The sequence below is a fragment of the Electrophorus electricus genome, chromosome 11, assembly GCF_041902795.1.
Source record: "Electrophorus electricus isolate QZ-2024a chromosome 11, ASM4190279v1, whole genome shotgun sequence".
Classification (NCBI taxonomy): domain Eukaryota; kingdom Metazoa; phylum Chordata; class Actinopteri; order Gymnotiformes; family Gymnotidae; genus Electrophorus; species Electrophorus electricus.
The window spans coordinates 7,892,254-7,915,000 of NC_137507.1; the positions used below are offsets into that span (position 1 = coordinate 7,892,254).

General features: G+C 47.3%; 2 protein-coding genes across 3 annotated transcripts; both read left to right on the plus strand.

Moving 5' to 3' along the window:
- Nucleotides 1–740: 740 nt before the first annotated feature.
- Nucleotides 741–4,381, plus strand: LOC145659915 (uncharacterized). Its single transcript, XM_081723468.1, has 3 exons — nt 741–1,193; nt 1,531–2,509; nt 2,697–4,381. Exons 1-3 carry the CDS (start codon nt 1,091–1,093, stop codon nt 3,796–3,798), a joined length of 2,184 nt encoding a protein of 727 aa, XP_081579594.1. The 5' UTR covers nt 741–1,090; the 3' UTR covers nt 3,799–4,381.
- Nucleotides 4,382–8,787: 4,406 nt separating this feature from the next.
- LOC145659660 (uncharacterized) lies at nt 8,788–14,571 on the plus strand. 2 transcript variants are annotated; one of them, XR_014125741.1, is made up of 3 exons: nt 8,788–9,039; nt 9,898–13,122; nt 13,312–14,571. XR_014125741.1 is itself a non-coding variant. In XM_081722414.1 (3 exons), exon 3 carries the CDS (start codon nt 11,824–11,826, stop codon nt 12,487–12,489), a length of 666 nt encoding a protein of 221 aa, XP_081578540.1. In that variant the 5' UTR covers nt 8,788–9,039; nt 9,898–10,492; nt 10,796–11,823; the 3' UTR covers nt 12,490–14,571. The 2 variants fall into 2 exon arrangements, 1 of the variants encoding a protein (XP_081578540.1); XM_081722414.1 differs by having other exon boundaries at nt 9,898–10,492; nt 10,796–14,571.
- The last annotated feature ends 8,176 nt before the right edge of the window (nt 14,572–22,747 follow it).

A 22,747-nucleotide genomic window follows, 5' to 3' on the forward strand; every position in this document is an offset into this window, starting at 1 on the left:
ATGAGCCGGAGAAACGTGAGCTGGTGTGTCCGTCTACGTGCCTCGGCCTCATCTCCTCTTAGGACCATGCTGGCGGCTGTGTGCACGTCTCTGCCAACACTTATGTTTTTGTTCCATTGCTCAAGAGTCTGAAATGTCAACTCACGGCAGCTGGACTCTTTTAAACACGTTTTGGTTCTGGGAACGGTCAAGCTCTGATGTGCACCTCAGTCTGTCATGCTGGAGTGGTAGCAGAATAGATCTGTCAGTCACAGAGTTTATCAGTGACCTGGGAGACTCGTAGCAGGGTTCCCACCAGGGGATGACGTATTCTTCCAGTTCCACGACACAATGGTATTGGCATTTTAAGGCACCCACTCACTTTTAGACGGCTCCTACGGCAAGGTCAGAGGTCATAGATGTGTATGGAAACCATTTATCACCCTGGCGTCACTGGGCAGGTAATAGACGCTGCAGAGAAATGGCAAACAGCAGTGACCTCAATACATAACCTTTGACCTCTCTCTATAGTGTTCTTTTCCCTATATTGATCTGATAGATTCTTCAGAGTTTGTTGTTTGTGTGAGAAAATTCCCGTAATGATAAAGTGCCATTACAAAGGGCAGAATCCTGTCTGTAGACTTTTTACAAAGGCTCCATTGGCCCAGTGGCCTGTTTGTGAGTCAGAGAGGGTATATGTACTCCTGAGTTATGCCTGGATCCCTCTGTGTCATGGGGACACTGTTCTAGGACAGCGTAGCTAAAAAGGTCAGCATGCACCTTAAACCAACACAACGGAGAGAGTAGGCAAACCTGACTATTTAAAGGACAGCTTACATAATTTAGGTAAGCTTTTCTTTTTAGATGTTTACGACTGATAGATTCTGGCCTCTGATAGATTCCACCCTCACTCTCTAATGTTGGACCAGTTTTTTTCTTTTAATCTGGTTTTTGGTGAATTTGTGGAGTCAGCCATTGCTTTGCCTTTGCCATTTTGAAAGTCCTGCGGTCAAGATGGTTTCTCAAAACTTCTGAATCTTGACTGGTTCTCACGCTGCTTCAGTTGTGGTGGGAAGCCGTCTGTCTGGACCAGCGGTGGATTGTTGTTTTTATGGGAGTGTCGTCTTTTCAGCACTGCCGGTACAAAATGAGATCGTTGATCTTGATCTTCTGGATCTTTGCTGGAACTGTTGAGAGATCAGCACTTCAGCCAAGTAAGTACTGGGAGCAGTTCAGAAGGATTCATAACACAGAAGATTGTGCTTTAATGATTTGCTGAAGTAGGTTTTGCTAACCTAACTGACACTTGTCTAATCCTGGTTTGTCCTTATTGTTGAAACTTTTCCTTTGATTGACTCTGTTGTTATCATGCTAAGGACTGAGCTGTAGACAGTACCACCATGACTAAGTGCTTACATCTCGGTTCTGCACTATGCACTGTTGTTTCGTGCTGTCTAAATCATATTCATAACACTCGAGATTCATTTTCAAGTGTGCTTTTTAAAATTTGTTCATGTGTTGACACTTCGTTGAGTGTGTTTTCTTCTTCAGGTCGGAATGTGTCAGCTCTGCAGAATGTGTCTGTGGAGGGCGAATTCTGGGCTGAGCCAAATTCATTTCATCTCCGACAGCACACTGTGAAGGATGGAGAGGAAGAGAAGTCAGGACCTCGTACTTGGGTCAGTGCGACAGCAGTGAAGAATGATGGTCTACACAGTGAGAGAGTGATGGAGAAAGAGGAGAGAGCTTTGAGAGAAGAGGTGGGGTGGTCTGTAGGCCAGCGTGGAGGAAGTGATGAAAAAAACAAGTGGAAAAGGGCAGACGATGAGACAGACACAGAACGTTCGCAGACAGTGGAGGATAAGACAGGAGACTCTGAAGGTGGCCGGGAAACCTTTAATGATCCTGAGAAATATTCGAATGAGAGCAAGGAACCCGCAGTTGTAGGAAGTGAGGATCTATATCGCTCTGGGCCTCAAACAACAGTCCATCAGATTCACAACCAACGTACGACTCCTCCTTCTTGGTACGTCCCACTGATGTCCACTACAGCGCAGAGTCCCCCAGTGATCCTACAACAGTACACTGTTCCCGTGGAGCAGACCACGCCTCTCTCTGGCGCCCGGGCAAATCACCCTTCACCTGCAACAAATGTGACCGCTCTGACGACCAATGGCACCAGTGCATTCTTGGCTCAGACTGAGAGTGGCAGTGCCAAGCCCCGCCCCGAGGAGAAAGGCCATGCCAGTCTCACGCCGATGGCAGCAAAGGCAGGCCATACTGCTGCTCGCATGCCCGGTTCCTTTAGGACTGAGCCACATGACGGAATTACAGAGGCAATGGCTGTAATGAAGAGGGACACAGTTGTGAAGAAGCACAGAGGAAAGGAGGAGAAAACGAAAGCTTTGAACAAAGGGAGGAAAGTGAAATGGCTCAAACAGGGAAAAGACTCCCTGAGTATGACTATGGCTCCATTTTTTCCTTATTTTAAAGACAACTACTGTCCACCAGCCTGCGTCTGCTATGGGAGGTGCGTCTCTAACAGACCCTTCTGAGAGCTGCAGATTCATCTGTTTTTATGACATACATCATAATCATACACATAAATCCAGTGAAATAATTTTACTGATAGCGTTTTAAAAAGCCTGATGTTAATGTACAGTATGTGAAATATGGATATGATCTCAACAGGTCTGTGTGTTGTCCTGTTTTGGCAGGGTGGTGCAGTGTTCGGACAAAAACCTGGATAAGATTCCCTACGGCATTCCATACAATTCCCGCTATATCCTCCTCATGAACAACCAGATTGATGGTATCGCTGTGGGCTTACTCCCAGAGTACCTTTCCATGGAGTTCCTGGTGCTCACTAACAACCGGCTGACGGACGGCTCCATCAAGGGCACTTTCGAGGGCATCCCGAACCTGAAGAGGCTGCACCTGGAACGGAACGTCCTACAGAGCGTTCCTGCAGACCTTCCTTCCTCGCTGGAGGAACTCCGCCTTGATGGGAATAGGGTGGAGGTGATGACGGAGGCGGCCTGGGCCCACTGCCCGGGCCTCCTTATCCTCAGCCTGAGCAACAACAGCCTGGGGAGCGGGTCGTCCCCGCTACCTGCCGGAGTGCTGTCCCCGCTGGGCAGCCTGCGTACCCTCAGCCTCTCCCACAACCGGCTGACCTCAGTGCCCCTGCACCTCCCTCTCAGCTTACAGGAGCTGTACCTCCGTGGCAACCTTATTCAGCGCTTCCAAGGAGGGGTTTTCCAGGGGAAGGCGGAGCTCCAGGTGCTGGACCTCAGCGCTAACAGGCTGACCAACAAGGGCCTGGACAAAACTGCACTCATCAATGCCACTCACCTGGAGAGTCTCAACTTGGAGGGGAACTTCTTCAGACAGATCCCTCAACACCTCCCGCGCTCACTGAAGACCCTCAACCTGGAGGGGAACTCCATCTCCACTGTCAGTAAAGCAGCGCTCCTCTCCCTACCCCACCTGGAGCACCTGGGTCTCGCCCACAACAAGATAGCCAGGGTTTCTCCCGGAAGCTTCCGGATGCTTCCGTTGCTGCACCAGCTGGACCTGAGCCACAACGCACTGCGGCAGGTCCCACGCCAGCTCCCGCCTTGGCTCGTCTCAATCACGCTCACCCACAACAAGATTCGGACGGTCCCGCGCGATGCGTTCTGCTGGGCCGGCCACACCGAGGCGCCCTACAGTCAACTGGCGAGGGTTGAGCTGGAGAATAACTTGGTGGACATGGGGAGACTGGACAGCCAGGCGTTCAGCTGCCTGAGGGGATCGCAGGTAGTGCACTTCTACTGAGTGGACTGAGAAGAGCAGACATTCTGCATCCGCTAGGCTAGAGAGGTCCTTCACACCAGATGGTGTGTTTTACTGGACATATTGAAGTGCACTCGGAATCATAGAGCATGCTCAGACCACTGTAGTACCCACACACCACTAATACAGTCACACCACTGTAGTACACACACACCACTGTAGTGTGCTCAGAATACTGTAGTACACAAACACCTCTGTAGTACACAAACACCACTGTAGTACACAAACACCACTGTAGAGCACTCAGACCACACAAGCCATATGGATAAGGGAAAGAAAATCACTCCTGAAACCATTCGGTGACCCAAGATGCTTTGCTGTAGTAACACATGTGACCTGAAGTTTCCCATGTGATGGTAACATATTGGACACTAAACCATATTCCTGTTTATTTCTGTTGATCTTGTTGGTTGATTGTGTTTCCACTGAAAGTGCCTCAGTTATTGAAATAAATGGCAACTGTTTTGTTGGGTTTTATTTCTTGTTCTTAAATAGCAGTGCATGTACAAAGACAACCTTTCTGTCGTTCAGTACAATGTCATAGTGTGTTTTGTGAAAGTACCTTTTTTTTTGTGCCAGAATCTATAAAATTTCAGCATGCGATGAAACAAACACAGTGAATCTGTTTCTCTTCAAAACTGCTTACATTATTTTTCTATGTACAAGCTTGGCGTAAGTTTGCACTTGGCTTCTGATCATCGCTGCAGTCTATAAAAGTGAAGGAAAAGCACATTAGTGAGACTCTGGCAGGGTCTAGAGGTTTAGTTTAGAAACCGTTCCTCTGTCCTAGGACACTGATTGGTTGTCTGAGTGTCTGGATCATGATGACCAGGATACACAGAGATGAATCATGCCTAGACAGTGTTTGAGTCCTTCTGTGCAAAGTCTGTACTGAACCTTCTGAGGTGCTTGATGTCCAGTACATGGAGATGTAGGTTAATTTGGACCAATATAAATAAATAACCGTGCCTGTAGGTGATGAAAGGTGCGGCCGTGTAAGATGAGACGTATGGCAAGCAGGGTGGGACAAGCACACACGTTGTGCTGTACACGCATAGCCATACAACGACCTACTGAAGAGGGAGAACAGCTAATCTGGAAAACACACTCTTCATTTACAAACTGTTAACAATCTCCCACAGAGACAACAAAGCATTCCCACACGTAGTTATAGAGAAAACACTAACAGCAGACGCGACATATGTGATGGTGCAATTACATAAATGTACCACTAGATGACAGAAGAGTACACACTTTATTCATAAGATTATTATTTATAAATATGAGTTGGCTGTATAGAATATATCACAAATTATTGTTTTTATTATTATACTCACTACTACTATTACTACTGAAGTCCTGAGTGTTGCCAATGTAAAGATCGATAAAGTCACATATAAATAAAAACAAACAATTGCAGAACAGTCATCTTATTTTCCACCAGCTAATTTCATTTAGCCACAGTGTACTTCAGATCTTGAGCAAACCCACTGAGACCCAGAACTGTACAAAAGCACCTTCCAAATGGGATTCTTTTATAAAACTACAAACCACAAGAAAGTGAGAGTCAGGGGGAAAGTATTGGGGAAGAGGGGGGGGGGGGGGTGGAGAGAGAGAGAGAGAGCAAACAACAGGTCTGCTTGTGGGTCTGGTGAATTCCATGTGTCTAATAACCCTGCGGAGCTACGTGGCACTGTGAGACAGCTGTGGAGCGTGAGGAGGGGGGAGGGAGGGAAAGAACGACAGAAGGGGAAAAGAGGAGACGGGGAAAGAACTTTGGGTTGAAGGTGCAGAGTTCCTTCAGCCTCCAGGACTTCCATCTAGTCCAACAGGACCCTGACCCCTGCTCTCTCTCGCTCTCTCTCTCTCTCTCTCTCTCTCTCTCTCTCTCTCTCTCTCTCTCTCTCTCTCTCTCTCCCCCTCCTTTTACTCTAACCAGAGAGCAAATTAATCTAGAAAAATTTAATCCATTGTCGTTCCGTTGGCATTCTTGTGTGTGTGTGTGTGTGTGTGTGTGTGTGTGTGTGCACTCTGGCAACGTATATGCAGGGTGGAGAGGAATGAATAGGTATAGGAGCGCTAGACTACGAACACCAAACATGCAGGAGAGGAAGATCAGACAGATTAGAAATCTCAGCACACACCCACCACCCCACAGCTCCTGCTCCTGGACTCTCAGCTGGTGCACATATCCCACCACCCCACAGCTCCTGCTCCTGGACTCTCAGCTGGTGCACATACCCCACCACCCCACAGCTCCTGCTCCTGGACTCTCAGCTGGTGCACATACCCCACCACCCCACAGCTCCTGCTCCTGGACTCTCAGCTGGTACACATACCCCACCACCCCACAGCTCCTGCTCCTGGACTCTCAGCTGGTGCACATACCCCACCACCCCACAGCTCCTGCTCCTGGACTCTCAGCTGGTGCACATACCCCACCACCCCACAGCTCCTGCTCCTGGACTCTCAGCTGGTGCACATACCCCACCACCCCACAGCTCCTGCTCCTGGACTCTCAGCTGGTGCACATACCCCACCACCCCACAGCTCCTGCTCCTGGACTCTCAGCTGGTGCACATACCCCACCACCCCACAGCTCCTGCTCCTGGACTCTCAGCTGGTGCACATACCCCACCACCCCACAGCTCCTGCTCCTGGACTCTCAGCTGGTCACACACCCTTCCACCTGAGCCAGATAAGGCAGAAATGACTTTGGGTCAGTAGACACAGGAGTCCTGTCTCAGTACATTAAAGAAATCAGAGTCCACAGTGAGTTTTAGGTATTGGTTCTAAAATCGCAGTGACTGGGCAAACCATTCTATTCCCCTGTGGTTTGGTGTCTTCTGTTATTGAAGACAGACTGTGTGGACAGGCTGTCTGAGGTAGCATAGACGCTAAATGTCCCGGTCATGGATAAAGAATGTCTGAGGGGAAAATGAGAAAACGAGAGGCAGGAAATTAAACCACACCTTCGAAAAAAGGACACAGACACACTAACAGGCTTCCCACATGACACAGAATTAGGACTTAGTCCAGTACTGCACCTCACACACAGAGTTATGAATGCAACATTTCTGCCTGTATTAGGAGCAGGTGTAAGGTACTTTGGTTTATTAACCACAGCCTGTACCGCACCTGGCTGACAGACCAGAGCACGTCTCAGACATTGTGGGGAGAAGGGATGCATCTGAAACGTTGGGGCAGCCAAGTGATGAGAAGAAATGGAAGAGGGTGAGATTGACTGACACAGAGCTCAATGGCTCCTCAGTCAAACTGGCAAAGGGTTGTGGGAAATCGACAGAGACCTCCAAGGCAGTCTGAGGTGGTGCTATCCCAACAGCGAGAGTCAGGGGGCGCCTGAGTCAGAGAAGATGAGAGAGAGAGAGAGAGAGACACACACACACACACATACACAGGGAGAACGAGGCAAGAGGAGGAGACAGGGAGGTGGAGGGAGTTGGAGACAGAACCATGGGAGCCAAGCGGACCTCTGTAGTCACACGCTCTCTCTTCTGGACATGCACATTTGCACAGGTACACATGTATACGCACACTCCAGCTTGCACACTCTCTCACTCCCTCACTGTTCCTCCTTCACCTTTCTTTCAGCGGCGGATAAGACACACGACACGGCCGTCTTGCAAGAACACAGGCATGTACACCCGCAAGCACACACATGCTGCGAATGCGCATGTACACGCATGTGTATTTTTCTCCCACATTTGCTCTCTGTACACACACAGAGGCAGATATCAGAGTAGAAGACCAGGGGCTCCACAAGGGGGCCACTGAAGTTGCTTTTCTCTACAGGAGGGGATCTACCCACCCTCTCTGCTTACCTCACACATCCATCAGAGCAAAGGCATAAACAGATTTTCAGCACTACAAGTTGCGTAGTTCAGCCAGCTTTGATCTTGTTAACTGGCTGATTTAAACAGCTACTTCCCAAATAACAACATTTTAGCTTTTTATTTATTTTGTATCAATAGATCAGTTGTCCATCAACTGTCTGCTAATTCTCCACCCTCCAGTGTGTAGAAACAAGTTGTACCTTTTCATCTCATTATCATACCTAACGTGTCACTGTCTACGCTTGTCTATGTGATGTCTACGCTTTAATCCTCGTGCTCTGTTAATACTGGACCTAACCCTTGTTTAAAAAGCATGTTTTACTAACGTAGATTTGCAAAATTGAATTGAAACTTGAATTGAAACTAAGACTTTAATAAGCTGTGAAAGGCATTTTCTCCAGAGTTTCAGAAGAAAGCAGTAACTTCTCCACAGTCTGGACTCGTATGGTTTAGGTAGAGCTGTTAAAAGTCAAAGGTCAAAGGTTAGCTTGCTATTATACTTCCTGCCAGATTTTATCTTCCAGTATCTCTGGGGCAGGATTGACCCCAGAGCATTCAGGTGTGCAGTTTTAAAGGTTAACAAGGCAGCCACATTCCACAGCTTACAGGGGTGTGAGGTCACAGTTAACTGGGAAGTCCTCACATTGGTTTGTTTTCATTTCAGAAACTTGCAGGACTAAAAAGAAAATCGATCAAATTAAAACTTTAAATTGGCAGTTAAAATAAAGAAATGAAAGTAGGGGTGATTCCTGATCTCTCTCTCTCTCTCTCTCTCTCTCTCTCTCTCTCTCTCTCTCTCTCTCTCTCTCCAGGAAGTATTCATTGCTTGACTTTCTCTTACCATGGCCCCTTAGTTCACTCTCATACCCTCCCTGGCAGGAGGCGATGCTACTGAGATGTTGTGTTGTGAAACCTCTCTTCCACTTTCCCATTCTTTCTCCTTTCCGTGTTGGGGAAATTATCCTCATGGAAGGTTACCCAAGCACCCCGAGCCATCTGTCCACTAGTGAAATTCCACTTTCTACAGGAGGGTTAATGCCAGGGAGGGTGTGATTGGGTGGTTGGGGTGGGGGGAAGGAGCAATGTTCATTAGAAAAGTGGTAAATCCTGCCGCCAATCTTAGAGTAGCGTCCAATTGCAGGCTGGTAAAGGTTGCAGCTTATCAAGACCCAGGAAGCCTTTTGTAATGTATTCAGCAGGTGAGACACTTGGCAGCAGTATTCACTCCTTTTTCCATGGCAAACTTTGTGCAGTGTGTAATGCTTGTGTTCCCACATCATACTTACTCCCCGTGTCACCTTTTAATCCGAGGGATACGAAACCAGAAGATGTGAAGGCCACTGTTACACTTATGCTGACTGCTTTACAGGTATTTAATTGGTCATCTCTCCATTTGTTATGTTTTATAATATGATGTGTGTGTGTGTGTGTGTGTGTGTGTGTGTGTGTGTGTGTGTGTGTGTGTGAGAGAGAGAGAGAGAGAGAGAGAGAGAAGGTTTTGAAAAGAAGGTAGGACTAGTTCAGACATAATTATCCCTTTAAACTAAGCCAAGGCCACCTGAGAGATTTCTGTGTGTGTGTATGGGCACATGCAGCTGTCTCTGGTGTAGATTTTTTAGGTGTTTTTCTGCTCTGCCTGGAATTATAGTGATTTCACCATATAGACACAATTATTTACATCTTATTCCATCTCTCCACTCTCCTATTGCTCTCTTGCTTTTTCTTTTTATCCAGATTCATTCTGTCCCACAACAGTTAGTATTTCATTAGGAACTGGGAACAGTGGGAGTTTACATGATTAAGCATCAACACATGCAATCAAACCAGTGAGCATGTAAACGTGTACCCGTGTGCTTCTGGTTTGTCTCGTTGGATTATCATTTGGTTGGTTAAACTAGGCTCTGAGTTCACTTACTTTTGCCTTAGATCCTTTGAAATTCAAGGCTTGTTGTCTAAACCTAGTTAGTTGCTTGTTAGCTGTAATTACTCACTACCAGTGTAGTTTTGCCCTGGCCTTCAGTGTGAATTGAGGGGCGGGCTCAGCACTTATTGAACTGCGTTAAATTAGGACGTTTGTAGCGGTAATCAACATCTGGAGAAGGTTTGGTGGTGCTCTCAGTTCATCTACAACTCACCTACCGGACTTTACAAACTCAGCTAAGTATCTTCTCATATTATCTCAATCCTTTATCTCATACATCCACAAATGTTATCTGTTATCCCACAGATCTCCTCAACACTATCATCATAGATGTCGCAATCTCAGCAACCTCACAGACTCACAACGCTTCACACCATCCCATATCGTGGTGGCAGGAGGGCTCTGGAACTGCCAGTCTGCTGTCCAGAAGGCTGAATCCATCTCAGCATTAGCATCCCTCCACTTCCTGGCTCTGACAGAAACACGGATCACCCCTGAGAACTCGGCGACTCCGAGTCTTCTGCCCTGTCCTCTGCCTTTTCATTTCCCCATTCTCCGAGGCGTCTCAGCAGGGGTGGTGGCACAGGTTTACTAATGTCTTGAGTGGCTTTTCGCTCCAATTTCTTTCTCTACTCGTTCTATCTCCTCTTTTGAATTTTATGCCATTGCGTTGTCTTTCCCCACCAAACGTCTTATCATTGTCATCTACTGCCCTCCAGGTTCCCTAGATCACTTCATTGATGAGCTCGAAATCCTCCTGAGTCAATGCCCTATTTAAGGAAATTCACTCATTCGCCTTGGTGACTTCAACCTTTCATCAGATGAGTTGCATTCCTCCTGCATCCTACCACTGTTGACAGCATTCGACCTCACCCTCAACCACTCTCCTCCGAGTCGCAAAGTGGGCAATGTTCTGGACCTGATCTTCACCCATACCACCACAACATCGGACATCGCAGTCACCTCTCGAACCATCACTTTCTATCCTTCACTCTCTCCCTTCCTTCTTTCCATCCAGTCCTCTCCAACATGTTCCTCCTTCTGTCGCAATCTGCACTCCATAACTCCCTCTTCCCGTACATCTAATATTTTGTCCACCCTTCCTCACCCTGACTCTGTCTTCTCTCTCTTTGGATACAGTTACAAATTCTTTCATTTCTACACTCTCCTCATCAGTGAATCTTCTGTACCCTCTCTCCTCTAGACCTGCTAAGTGCTCCCCACCTGCCCCCTGGCTAACAGAAACACTGCTGCCACAGGAGAGAACTAAGGACTTCAGAGAGGCGGTGGAGGAAATCTCACGTAGATTCAGACCTCAGCTCATACCAGTCTCTCCTTTCCAAGTTCTCACTGGAAGTAACATCTGCAAAGTCATCCTACTACAGGGAGAAATTCAAATCAGCATCTGATCCACGCAAGCTCTTCACTCCCCGCCCCTTCTCCTTAAACCTCCCCCTCCTTCCACATCTCTTACAGGAGGATTTCATCACCTTCTTTGAGGAGAAGGTTGCAGCAATCCACCAGTCCTTTTCCTCTGTTCCCACTCCTCCAACCAACGTGCAGTCCCCAACATCCAACTCTCTGAGTTTTTTTTTTTCTCTCTCTATCTTCAGATGAAATTCTTCAACTTCTGATTTCCAGCAATCCAACTACATGTCTGCGGGATCCAATTCCTTCTGCTCTGTTCCAGACAATCACAAGAGATCTGCTTCATTTCATCTGTCAACAACTCCTTATCTTCTGGATACGTGCCTACTGCATTCAAAGCCGCCAGGGTGGTACCAATCCTCAAGAAGGGCACACTTGATGGCTCCGGCGTTGCAAACTACAGACTGGTATCACTTCTCTCTTTCCTCTCAAAACGAGCAATTTATAATCAATTGTCTCTTTTTCTTACCCAGAACCAGCTGCATGATCCCAATCAGTCTGGCTACAAACCAGTTCAGCATTTAACACTACAGTTCAGCATTTAACACTATCATCCCCTCCCTACTCACTACTAAGTTGGGGGATCTAGGACTGCATACATCCCTGTGCGATTGGATCAACTTCCTAACAGACAGACCACAATCAGTACGGGTAGGCAACTGCGCCTCATCCACCCTCACCCTCAGCACTGGAGCTCCTCAGGGTTGTGTCCTAAGCCCCCTGCTCTACTCACTGTACACCTACGACTGCACAGCCACTTCCAACTCCACCATCATTGTCAAGTTTGCTGACGACACCATTGTCATGGGCCTGATCTCAGACAACGACGAGAGGGCCTACCTGGAGGAGATTAAACACCTGGAAAACTGGTGCCAGGAAAATAATCTCCTCCTAAACGTCAGTAAGACAAAGGAGCTGATCGTGGATTGCAGCAAGAAGCAGGAGCGGCACTACCAACCTGTGAGGATCAGTGGAACCACGGTGGAGAGAGTAGATAGTTTCAGGTACCTTGGTGTTCACATCTCGCAGGACCTGTCCTGGTCCCGCCATACCAACTCACTGGCAAAGAAGGCTCGTCAGCGTCTTTACCACCTCAGACGCCTAAGAGACTTCAGACTGCCCTCCAAGGTACTGCGGAACTTCTACACCTGCACTATCGAGAGCATCCTCACGGGGAACATCACAGTCTGGTTTGGGAATAGCACCAAGCAGGACAGACAAGCACTCCAAAGGGTAGTGCGGTCAGCAGAGCGCATCACTCACATGGAACTTCCTGACCTGCAGACCATCTACTACAAGCGGTGCCAGACCAAGCCCAGGAGAATTGTGAAGGACCCCACCCATCCCAACAATAGACTCTTCTCTCTGTTGAGGTCAGGGAGGCGCTTTCGCTCCCTGAAGACCAAGACAGAGAGGCTGAAGAGGAGTTTCTTCCCACAGGCCATTTGGGCCCTGAATCAGGGAAATTGATAAACTGTGGGGACCACCACCACCATGTAACATAACTGTGTATATCTGTATATATATATTTATATTCAATTACCTTGTTACACAACAACTGTAGATATGTTATTATACGAAATGGATCTATACATTCTGTAGATTGTGTACATATATACACAACCATATACATTGTACATTGTGTATATAATCATAATATACATATATTGTACATACATTGTTAATATATTTTGTACATACATAGAATATATATATTTATCTTGCATATATATATATATATATTTCACATATAGAGAATATGTATATTTCTCTATGCACCCCTGTTTTCTTTTCCTCAGTTTGGACAGAGCACTCTCCACCATTTCACTGCGCGTTATACGGTGTATGACTATGTATGTGACGAATAAACCAAACTTGAACTTGAACTTGAACTTGAACCAGCACATTCTACAGAAATGGCCCTTATAGCAGTGACTGAGAAACTTCATGCTGCCAAACTGTCATCTGTTTTGGTTCTTCTAGACCTTTCAGCAGCCTTTGACACAGTGAACCACAACATTCTTCTGTGTTCTCTCCAGGCTTGGTGTGACTGCTTCTGCTTAGAGATGGTTTCGGTCTTATCTGGGGGGACAGTCCTATCAGGTGACATGGAAAGGATCCACATCCAAACCATGTAGACTCTTGACTGGTGTTCCACAAGGCTCAGTATTGGGCCCCTTCTCTTCTCCTTGTTTACTTGTTCTCTTGGTGATATCTTTTCATGGTTACTCCTACCACTGTTATGCTGATGACACTCAATTATTTCTTTCTTTTTCACCCTCTGACATGCAGGTCTCCAGACATACCTCAGCATGTTTGACTGGCATCGCGTGATGGATGACAGCCCACCCCTTGAAGCTCAACCCCAGTAAAACTGACCGTCTGTTCATCCCACTGTACTCCCAACCCTTACCATGACCTCACTGTTTCCTTTTGAGAACTCCCTGGTATCACCATCCAAAGCTGCATGTAGCCTGGGCGTAACTGGACAACCAGTTGTCATTCTCAACTCCATGTTTCTAATCTAACCCGGTCTTGCAGATTCCTCCTATGTAACATGAAGGATTTGGCCCTTTCCCTCGCAGGAAGCTACCCAGGGGTTGTGCAGTCTCTTGTGACTTCAAAGCTAGACTACTGCAACTTGCTGGTCTTCCTCCAAGAGTCATCAAACCTCTACACCTTTTCCAGAATGCAGCAGCACGACTGGTCTTCAATCTTCCGAAGTTCACATGTTACTCCACTGCTGCATTCCCTTCACTGGGTCCCTGTAGCTGCATGCATCAGATTTAAAACCTTGATGCTTGCCTACAAAGCCAAAAATGGACCAGCCCCTTCATACATGAAGTCAATGGTCAAAGCCTGATCTGTACTTTTGAACCTACAAGTATGGCTCAGCTTGAAATACCTTGCTTCTGGTCTCATGAACGACAAGCATCGAGACTATTTTCTGTCCTGGCTCCAAGATGGTGGAATGAACTCCCACTTGCTGTCTGGACAGCAGAGTTCCTTACAGTCTTGAAACACAGACTGAAGAGCCATCTATTTGCTGAATATTTAAAAGACAACTGACACTGCTCCCATATTGACTGACTAAATTAGTACTTTATTGTAGGGTATTGTTTATTGTTTTAACAACCTATAGCACTTAGTGATTATTACACTTTTCATTGTTTATGCATTTTGTACTTCTAGTATCAGCATTCATCCCTGTATTCTAGTTCATTGGTATATTTAATTCTAACCTACTGTACTGTACTTGGAAAGATTCTATGAGTAAATGACAAAGCACTTTTGTAAGTCGCTCTGGATAAGAGTGTCTGCTAAAGGCAGTAACTGTAAACCCAGCGAATTAACCACAGTGAGCGTGTAAACGTGTATGGGTCTAAAGGCAAAGATCTGGGCATCTGAATGGAAGTAAAGATAATTCAGTCAGCACATCCATGAAAGAAGACCGACGCCAGAGTCAGACACACACACATGTACAGTTGGAAACACTGACAGATGCAATGCATGAAGTTATGGTTTACTGTAGACAGTATTCCATAAAACACATTCTGGACTTTTGTTTTTTCTGGAGGAGGTGTCTGCCAAGCATTGCTTTTAGTGTGTTTCTGTCAGCATATGTGAGTAAGACGGCTAACGGATGACTTCTGTGTCACGGTCCATGTTGTATGTATTTCACACAGATAGACGGGATCTAATTAATGTCTCAAAGTGGTTGTCTTTGTCCTCTTCTACACCTGCCTCTTTTCTGGAACTTATCGTTTTGTTCTGTTCTGTGTGACTGCCCCTCATAGGGTGTTTTCAGAAGGGACACATCTCCTCCCTGGGCTGCACAACTGAAGGCTAGAAGGGTGAAAAATTCAAACAAGAATGGGACCAGCCAGCAGAATTAACATTTTTGGCATTTAGCAGACACTTTTAACCAAAGCAGCTTACAGTTATGACTGAATACAACTTCATACAATTGAGGGTTAGCGGCCTTACTCAGGGACCCAACAGTGGCAACTTGGGCAGGGTGCGGTTTGAACCAGCAATCTTCCAATTACAAGTCAAGTTCCTTAACCACTGTGCAATGGCACATCTAATAGCAGCCTCACCCTATCAGTTTTGTGAGATGGCAAACTGAACCCATTGTTAGATTCAAATACTCAACTGTGCAAGAGCAGACTATTAATTGAACTCAGTTCTAATTAAACTCAGTGCTAGTTGAACTCAGTACTAATTGAGCCCAGTAATAATTGAGTGCAGTACTAGCTGAGGTCAGTGCTAATTAACCTCAGCTCCTGCAATCGTCATCTAAAGAGAACATATCAGGCTTTGAGAAACAGTTATTGCCTTCAGACTGGTCCTGGGTCTAATGAAGGGAGTGAGTTTTCCTTCCGATGCTGTCACCATCTGTGCAGACTATTCTGGTCATTGTTGTTCTCGAATGTTCTGATTATAAATAGATTGTTGGCTGCATGATACATTTTGGGCTTCAAAAACAGTTGGTGATTTTAATTGGATTAAGTTTTTCTTGTCGTACACATACACACACACGTACAGTATAACAAATGGCTTCTTAGGTTTCCTACTTTGTCAGTGTTCTTGTAAAACCTGAAATGAAGCATAATACTGAAGAGCTGCATGTTGTAAGGCGTTTCTGCTCTCTGCACAGTTAGCCACTCCCTGCACAGTTAGCCACTCGCTGCAGAGTTTCTGTTCTCTGCACAGTTAGCCACTCCCTGCAGAGTTTCTGCTCTCTGCACAGTTAGCCACTCCCTGCAGAGTTTCTGCTCTCTGCACAGTTAGCCACTCCCTGCAGAGTTTCTTCTCTTTATGCAGTTAGCCACTCTCTGCAGAGTTTCTGTTTTTCATGATGGCGGGGGGCAGGTTTGTGGGAGCAGTCCTCCAAGGCATGCTGCTGCTTCTGGGATTCAAATCAACCGCCATTCCCAGCTGAGTTCACCATATCTGGCATCTTAAATTCCAGCAAAATGGTGGAACCCCCTAAAGGGGGTGGCTTGCTGTTGGGGATTATCTCATGTGTGGGTTGTGTCAGGTATCGGAAAAAATTAGTATGTCAGTGGAACTGATGGGAGATAGATTGCAATGTTGTCCTAAACTAATCTGATGGAACAGGAAGTCTAATTATGTCTCCATTTTGATTTTGAGACATGAAAGACATGGTGGAGAGGAGATGAGATGAAGACGTTTGCACTGTGTGTTCTGTGATCTGCTGCTTTCTGCAGTGAGACAGTCCGTACCGCCCTACATGAGACAGTCCATACCCCTGGACGTGTCCTCTGGCAGTGAGACAGTCCATACCCCTGGACATGTCCTCTGGCAGTGAGACAGTCCATACCCCTGGACGTGTCCTCTGGCAGTGAGACAGTCCATACCCCTGAACGTGTCCTCTGGCAGTGAGACAGTCCATACCCCTGAACGTGTCCTGTGGCAGTGAGAGAGTCCATACCCCTGGACGTGTCCTCTGGCAGTGAGACAGTCCATACCCCTGAACGTGTCCTGTGGCAGTGAGACAGTCCATACCCCTGGACGTGTCCTGTGGCAGTGAGACAGTCCATATCCCTGGACGTGTCCTCTGGCAGTGAGACAGTCCATACCCCTGGACGTGTCCTGTGGCAGTGAGACAGTCCATATCCCTGGACGTGTCCTCTGGCAGTGAGACAGTCCATACCCCTGGACGTGTCCTGTGGCAGTGAGACAGTCCATACCCCTGGACGTGTCCTGTGGCAGTGAGACAGTCCATAACCCTGGACGTGTCCTGTGGCAGTGAGACAGTCCATACCCCTGGACGTGTCCTGTGGCAGTGAGACAGTCCATAACCCTGGACGTGTCCTGTGGCAGTGAGACAGTCCATAACCCTGGACGTGTCCTGTGGCAGTGAGACAGTCCATACCCCTGGACGTGTCCTGTGGCAGTGAGACAGTCCATACCCCTGGACGTGTCCTCCATCTGTCAAATAAAGCTTCTGTTACCAGTGGACTTCAGGCAGCAACAGCTCGCATCCACAATGACAAAAGTAGACACAAAGGAGATGTCTGTCTCTCAAAAACATACACACACACACACACACACACACACACACACACACTCACTCACAGAGTTTTACATTAAAATGATAGCACAATGTGGCTTCATATAAAAAGGAAGTGCTTAGTTTGGCAGCCAGCATTACCGGTCCCACTGAGCAATAATTACAGCGAACCAGATGGAGACGCACACTGCTACCCGGAACGGGTGGAGCAAGAAGAGGATTGACCTTTTGTTCAGGTCTGGGACTGGGTGTACACAGAGAAGCAGGGCCAGAGTTTCACTGGGTGCAGTTTCAGAAGCATTCGTCAGCCGCACAGATGCTATTGAGCTTGGTAAAATGACCCACAACTTTTTTTTTTGAAAGGTGCTCCCCTTTGTGATAGACTGAAGTTTCAAATGAGATACATATTAATGAGATACACACTATTATTTATTCGTTTGAGATATTTATCTCTTTGTCCTTTTTTGTTAGTGCAGTTTGGCTGCCCTCATGTTGTGTTTTATGGGTTGATCTGAACTAATGTCAGGCTGGTGTGATGTCATGCTTTCTCCTCAATTGGAGGGTTATTTCAGCAGGATGAAAGGGTTAACCACCTTAAAGCTCCAGATACAACGCTTACCAAGTCGGAGCGTTAGTGGCATTGGTAGGCTGAGGGTGTCAATACTAGGGAAGTCTGCTTTTCATACAGAGGGCATTCTACAGTTCATAGCAGTGCAGTGCTGACGGGAATCAAAGAGCACCAGAAGAACCAACCCTGGAGTCTCCTGTCTCCTGTCTCCTGTCTACCTGCCACAGGTCTGCATTTTTGGGGTGAACTGAGCTTTCAAATGGACCTGTTGTCAGCAGAAGGCTGCAAGGAAAAAATCTCAGCACACAGAACGGAGGTCTACCCGGCCCAAAAAGAACTGGAACGGGCTGGGATCTAGTGGGGCAGGAACTGGCACAGGTGGGGATCTAGTGGGGCAGGAACTGGCACAGGTGGGGATCTAGTGGGGCAGGAACTGGCACAGGTGGGGATCTAGTGGGGCAGGAACTGGCACAGGTGGGGATCTAGTGGAGCAGGAACTGGCACAGGTGGGGATCTAGTGGGGCAGGAACTGGCACAGGTGGGGATCTAGTGGGGCAGGAACTGGCACAGGTGGGGATCTAGTGGGGCAGGAACTGGCACAGGTGGGGATCTAGTGGGGCAGGAACTGGCACAGGTGGGGATCTAGTGGAGCAGGAACTGGCACAGGTGGGGATCTAGTGGGGCAGGAACAGGGCAGAAGTGCTCTCAAGGCGTGGTGAATCTGCGGACTGCACTGCGTTCCAGCCGTCAGCCTGAGCTTGACGGCACACGACACTCGGACTTCAGTCATGGAGAAGACGCTTTGTGTGTCACTGTTGTTGACCCTTGTTTGATAACATTTGAGAATGTTTGAGTTACAGCTACTGCATGCGCAGGACCAGAACGGCGAGGGCCGGATCCTGCGTAGCCGGGCGAGGGTATGGATTTGGGAGCTGGATAAAAGTGGGGAGGATATCACCAAGATCTGGTAAGAATGGAATGGCAGGGATGCCAACATACGGCAAAGGAAGGGAGACAGATAGAAGGAGAGGTAGAGAGGTAGAGATGGGAAAGCCATCTGAACAGAAGGGACTTATGAAGGTGTTGAATTTAATGTTTGTTTTAGCTTTCAAATGAATCATGACATCACTTTCACATCAGTGTCCCAGACTGGTCATACGTAACAGAGAAAAGGGGACGGGGGGAGATAGGGAGAGAGAGAGAGAGAGAGAGAGAGAGAGAGAGGAGATAGAGGGGGAGAGAGAGAGAGGAGATAGGGAGAGGGGGAGAGAAAGAGAGAGAGAGGAGATGGGGGAGAGAGAGAGAGAGAGAGAGAGAGAGAGGAGATAGGGGGAGAGAGAGAAAGGAGATAGGGGGAGAGAGAGAGAGAGGAGATAGGGGGAGAGAGAGAGAGAGAGAGAGAGGAGATAGGGAGAGAGAGAGAGGAGATAGGGAGAGGGGGAGAGAAAGAGAGAGAGAAGAGATAGGGGGAGAGAGAGAGAGAAGAGATAGGGGGAGAGAGAGAGAGAGAGAGAGGGGGGAGATATGGGGGAGAGAGGAGATGGGGGAGAGAGAGGAGAGAGAGGAGATAAGGGGAGAGAGAGGGAGAGAGAGAGAGAGATGAGATAGGGGGAGAGAGAGGGAGAGAGAGAGAGAGGAGATAGTGGGAGAGAGAGGGAGAGAGGAGATAGGGGAGAGAGAGGGAGAGAGAGAGAGAGAGAGAGAGAGAGGAGATAGGGGAAAGAGAGGGAGAGAGAGAGAGAGAGGAGATAGTGGGAGAGAGAGGGAGAGAGGAGATAGGGGAGAGAGAGGGAGAGAGAGAGAGAGAGAGAGAGAGAGGAGATAGGGAGAGAGAGAGAGAGAGAGAGAGAGAGAGAGAGAGAGAGAGAGAGAGGGAGATAGTGGGAGAGAGAGGGAGAGAGGAGATAGGGGAGAGAGAGGGAGAGAGAGAGAGAGGAGATAGGGGGAGAGAGAGGGAGAGAGAGAGAGAGAGAGGAGATAGTGGGAGAGAGAGGGAGAGAGGAGATAGGGGAGAGAGAGGAGAGAGAGAGAGAGAGAGAGAGAGAGGAGATAGGGGAAAGAGAGGGAGAGAGAGAGAGAGGAGATAGGGAGAGTGAGGGAGAGAGAGAGAGAGTGAGAGAGAGAGAGGAGATGGGGAGAGAGAGAGAGAGAGAGAGAGGAGATAGTGGGAGAGAGGGGAGAGAGGAGATAGGGGAGAGAGAGAGAGAGAGAGAGAGAGAGAGATAGGGAGAGAGAGGGAGAGAGAGAGAGAGAGGAGATAGTGGGAGAGAGAGGGAGAGAGGAGATGGGAGAGAGAGAGAGAGAGAGAGAGAGAGGAGATAGGGGGAGAGAGAGGGAGAGAGAGAGAGAGGAGATAGGGGGAGAGAGGGAGAGAGAGAGAGAGAGAGAGAGAGAGAGGAGATAGGGGAGAGAGAGGGAGAGAGAGAGAGAGAGAGAGAGAGAGAGGAGATAGGGGGAGAGAGAGAGAGAGAGAGAGGGGAGATAAGGGGAGAGAGAGGGAGAGAGAGAGAGAGAGGGAGGAGATAGAGAGAGAGAGAGAGGGAGGAGATAGGGAGAGAGAGGGGGAGAGAGAGAGGGAGGAGATAGAGAGAGAGAGAGAGAGGGAGAGAGGAGATAGGGGAGAGAGAGAGAGAGGGAGAGAGAGAGGAGATAGGGAGAGAGAGAGGGGAGAGAGAGAGAGAGAGAGAGAGGGGGAGAGAGAGAGAGGAGTAGGGAGAGAGAGAGAGAGAGAGAGAGAGGAGAGGGGGAGAGAGAGAGGGAGGAGAGAGAGAGAGAGAGAGAGAGAGGAGAGAGAGAGAGGGAGAGAGGAGATGGAGAGAGAGAGAGAGAGAGAGAGAGAGAGAGAGAGAGAGAGGAGATAGGGAAAGAGAGAGAGAGCGAGAACAGAATCGCGCCGAGCTTGATGGCTGTGTCCGACAAAACCAAAGCTGGACATGACAAACAGGTTAAAGGGATGAACTGCGCGTTCTCTGTCTTGGGCCGAGAGCCGGAATGTTGGTGATCTATAGGAGAGATAAACGTTCCAGGGTGTAATCAAGTTGGAACAGGCTGTAGCTGAGAAAGAGATTGATCCTCTCCCCTCTCATTGGCCCTCTCCTGCTGGATTTCTTGGATTTTACAAATTCCTAAAACATTACCTAATTAGGGTGTGTGTATGTGTGTGTGTGTGTGTGTGTGTGATGGAGAGAACGAGTAAAAGATTGAGTGGGTGTATTGTATATGCATTTGTGTGTGTTACACAATTAGATGTGTGGGTGTGAGACCATCTGCTAACATTGTTATCACTTTCCAGAGAGGCACTTACAGGACAATGTCAGTCATTCTGTGGGATTCACTTGTTTGGTTGAAGTCTGTCCGAAGGCCCAGCGAATCCTATAAAGTGCAGACCCAGTGCTTTCACGTGTATGCCTGTTACATTAGCTACGACCATCACATGGGCCGTGCTGGAGTGTGCCTTAGCCACCCGAAAGAAACTCCCTCACACACATCCGCTTATTTTCATTATTATGGGCTTCTTATGAGCTTGCTACCTTTATCTGCCTCCTGGCATAATAATACTCTTATGAGTTTGACATACACTCACACATGCACACATACATAACTCCAGACATACCAAACTGTACTTGTGAGCCTGGAGACAAGTAAAAATATATATTTCACAGCCTGACAAGTACTTTCCAAAGAAAACAATCTCTCCCCCCTCTCTCTGTCTCTCACACACACACAGACAGAGAGACAGACAGAGAGAGACACACACACACACACACACACACACACACACACACACACATACACACACACACACACACACACACACACAAACACAGACACAGAGCCAGCCTCTACAACTTCCTACTTTTCCCATCCTATCCTAAAAGGGAATTTTCCTTCTTTCTGCACAATTACTCAAAATGCTTGGAAACATGGAGAATTCATTTTCATCTGAGTATTATATTTGAGCCATCTGTTCACTGCAATATTATTATTACTATTATGTGCCCTAACGTAGTTTACTGCTGTCATGTGCATGCACTACTGTATAATTGGCTATGATGATTTGTTTTACTTACATAGGCTGCTTAATGGTGTATTAGCCAGTGCAGCCCTAGTAGTGGGTTTGACCCAGGTGAGAGTGATTAGCTGGTGGGTGGGAGAGTACTGTGGCTGGGGGGCGGGGCATTGCTGTGGTTGGGCTATGGTTGGTTTCAGCATACTCAGTGTGCTTTCACACTGAGCACACTCAGATAAAGTACCTGCTGTTTACACATTCATTTACACACTGATAATTCATGTGAGGTGAAACGTTTCTGTTTGATCAGTATGCGTGAGACCGATCGCTGATTGGTTGCTCTGTCTTGGTGCATGTCAGTTGAACTGTACACTGATTGGTTGAATCTGTTTCCAAGCGTGATGTCATGGAGTGAGAGCGAACAGAAAGGAATGGTAGACTGTGAAAGTTATCATTATAGGAAAAACACACAAAGAAATAAATACACAAAATTTGTAATTTGGTCATATAAATACAATTAGAGACACTTTTGAAAAATAAGGTAATTACTTAGAGAATTATGTTCAAGATGATGTGACAAAGACTAATGTAAATAGAAGAAAATTCAGAGAAAACAACACAGCACCATGTGGCAGTGAGCAGCTATCTGACCTCTGCTTAAATTTATACTTCAGTATCAGGCGTTTTAATGGAAACTAATTAAAAACTAAATACAGGCAGCAAAGTAACTTTGTAAAATTCTGTAATTCTATGGATCATGATGGTATCATGATCTTCTGTCAGGAAACACCTCTTAAAAAACAATTCTGACAAACAGGTAGATCTGCCTTCCATGACTAATATCTAGTCCCCTCAAGGCTTTGGGGCTTACCTGCAAGGCTGGATGTCCCAGTGGGACTAAAGCAAACAGCCATGTGGGAATGACGTGGCCAAAGATGAGGAAAGGTACCGACACCTCAACTAAAGCACACGCAGTCCTGCAAGTGTCCCCGGGCGCCCGTGTACGAGACTAATGACAAGAAGGTGAAAAATGGAAGATGAAGTTGTACTGTTAGGATAAAAGCACAAGTCATCCTTAAAATTGCACAAACTAAGCCATGTGCAAACTTAG

What these genes read in the sequence shown, in the direction of transcription:
- LOC145659660 (XM_081722414.1), top strand. Translation starts at nt 11,824, where the DNA reads ATGGGCCTGATCTCAGACAACGACGAGAGGGCCTACCTGGAGGAGATT.
- LOC145659915 (XM_081723468.1), top strand. Translation starts at nt 1,091, where the DNA reads ATGGGAGTGTCGTCTTTTCAGCACTGCCGGTACAAAATGAGATCGTTG. An exon ending in GAGATCAGCACTTCAGCCAA is followed by an intron (nt 1,194 to 1,530) that starts GTAAGTACTGGG and finishes TTTCTTCTTCAG; the next exon opens with GTCGGAATGTGTCAGCTCTG. An exon ending in GCCTGCGTCTGCTATGGGAG is followed by an intron (nt 2,510 to 2,696) that starts GTGCGTCTCTAA and finishes CTGTTTTGGCAG; the next exon opens with GGTGGTGCAGTGTTCGGACA.